This window comes from Grammomys surdaster, unplaced genomic scaffold, assembly GCF_004785775.1.
Source record: "Grammomys surdaster isolate TR1022 unplaced genomic scaffold, NIH_TR_1.0 374, whole genome shotgun sequence".
Lineage (NCBI taxonomy): Eukaryota > Metazoa > Chordata > Mammalia > Rodentia > Muridae > Grammomys > Grammomys surdaster.
This window is the reverse complement of record NW_021604793.1, coordinates 244,502-244,974: the sequence shown is the minus strand read 5'-3', so window position 1 is coordinate 244,974 and position 473 is coordinate 244,502. Positions and strand designations below refer to the sequence as shown.

Here is a 473-nt window from a genome sequence, read left to right as displayed (position 1 = left end):
CAAGTGACCATCCCTGGAAGAGACCATGGAGGCCAAGTAACCATCCCTGGAAGAGACCATGGAGGTCAAGTGACCATCCCTGGAAGAGACCATGGAGGTCAAGTGACCATCCCTGGAAGAGACCATGGAGGCCAAGTGACCATCCCTGGAAGAGACCATGGAGGCCAAGTGACCATCCCTGGAAGAGAATGTGGAGGTCAAGTGACCATCCCTGGAAGAGACCATGGAGGTCAAGTGACCATCCCTGGAAGAGAATGTGGAGGTCAAGTGACCATCCCTGGAAGAGAATGTGGAGGCCAAGTAACCATCCCTGGAAGAGACCATGGAGGCCAAGTGACCATCCCTGGAAGAGACCATGGAGGCCAAGTGACCATCCCTGGAAGAGAATGTGGAGGCCAAGTGACCATCCCTGGAAGAGAATGTGGGGGCCAAGTGACCATCCCTGGAAGAGAATGTGGGGGCCAAGTGACCAT

General features: G+C 55.0%; 1 protein-coding gene across 1 annotated transcript in view; it reads left to right on the top strand.

The window, feature by feature from the left end:
* LOC114632607 (keratin, type II cytoskeletal 78-like) overlaps positions 1–473 on the top strand; it is a 7,902-nt gene that overhangs the window by 6,897 nt on the left and 532 nt on the right. The window contains exon 10 of the mRNA XM_028781165.1: positions 5–473. This exon is cut by the window's right edge and continues 532 nt beyond it. Coding sequence (XP_028636998.1) covers positions 5–473 — 469 coding nt within the window. The remainder of the gene's footprint in view (positions 1–4) is intronic.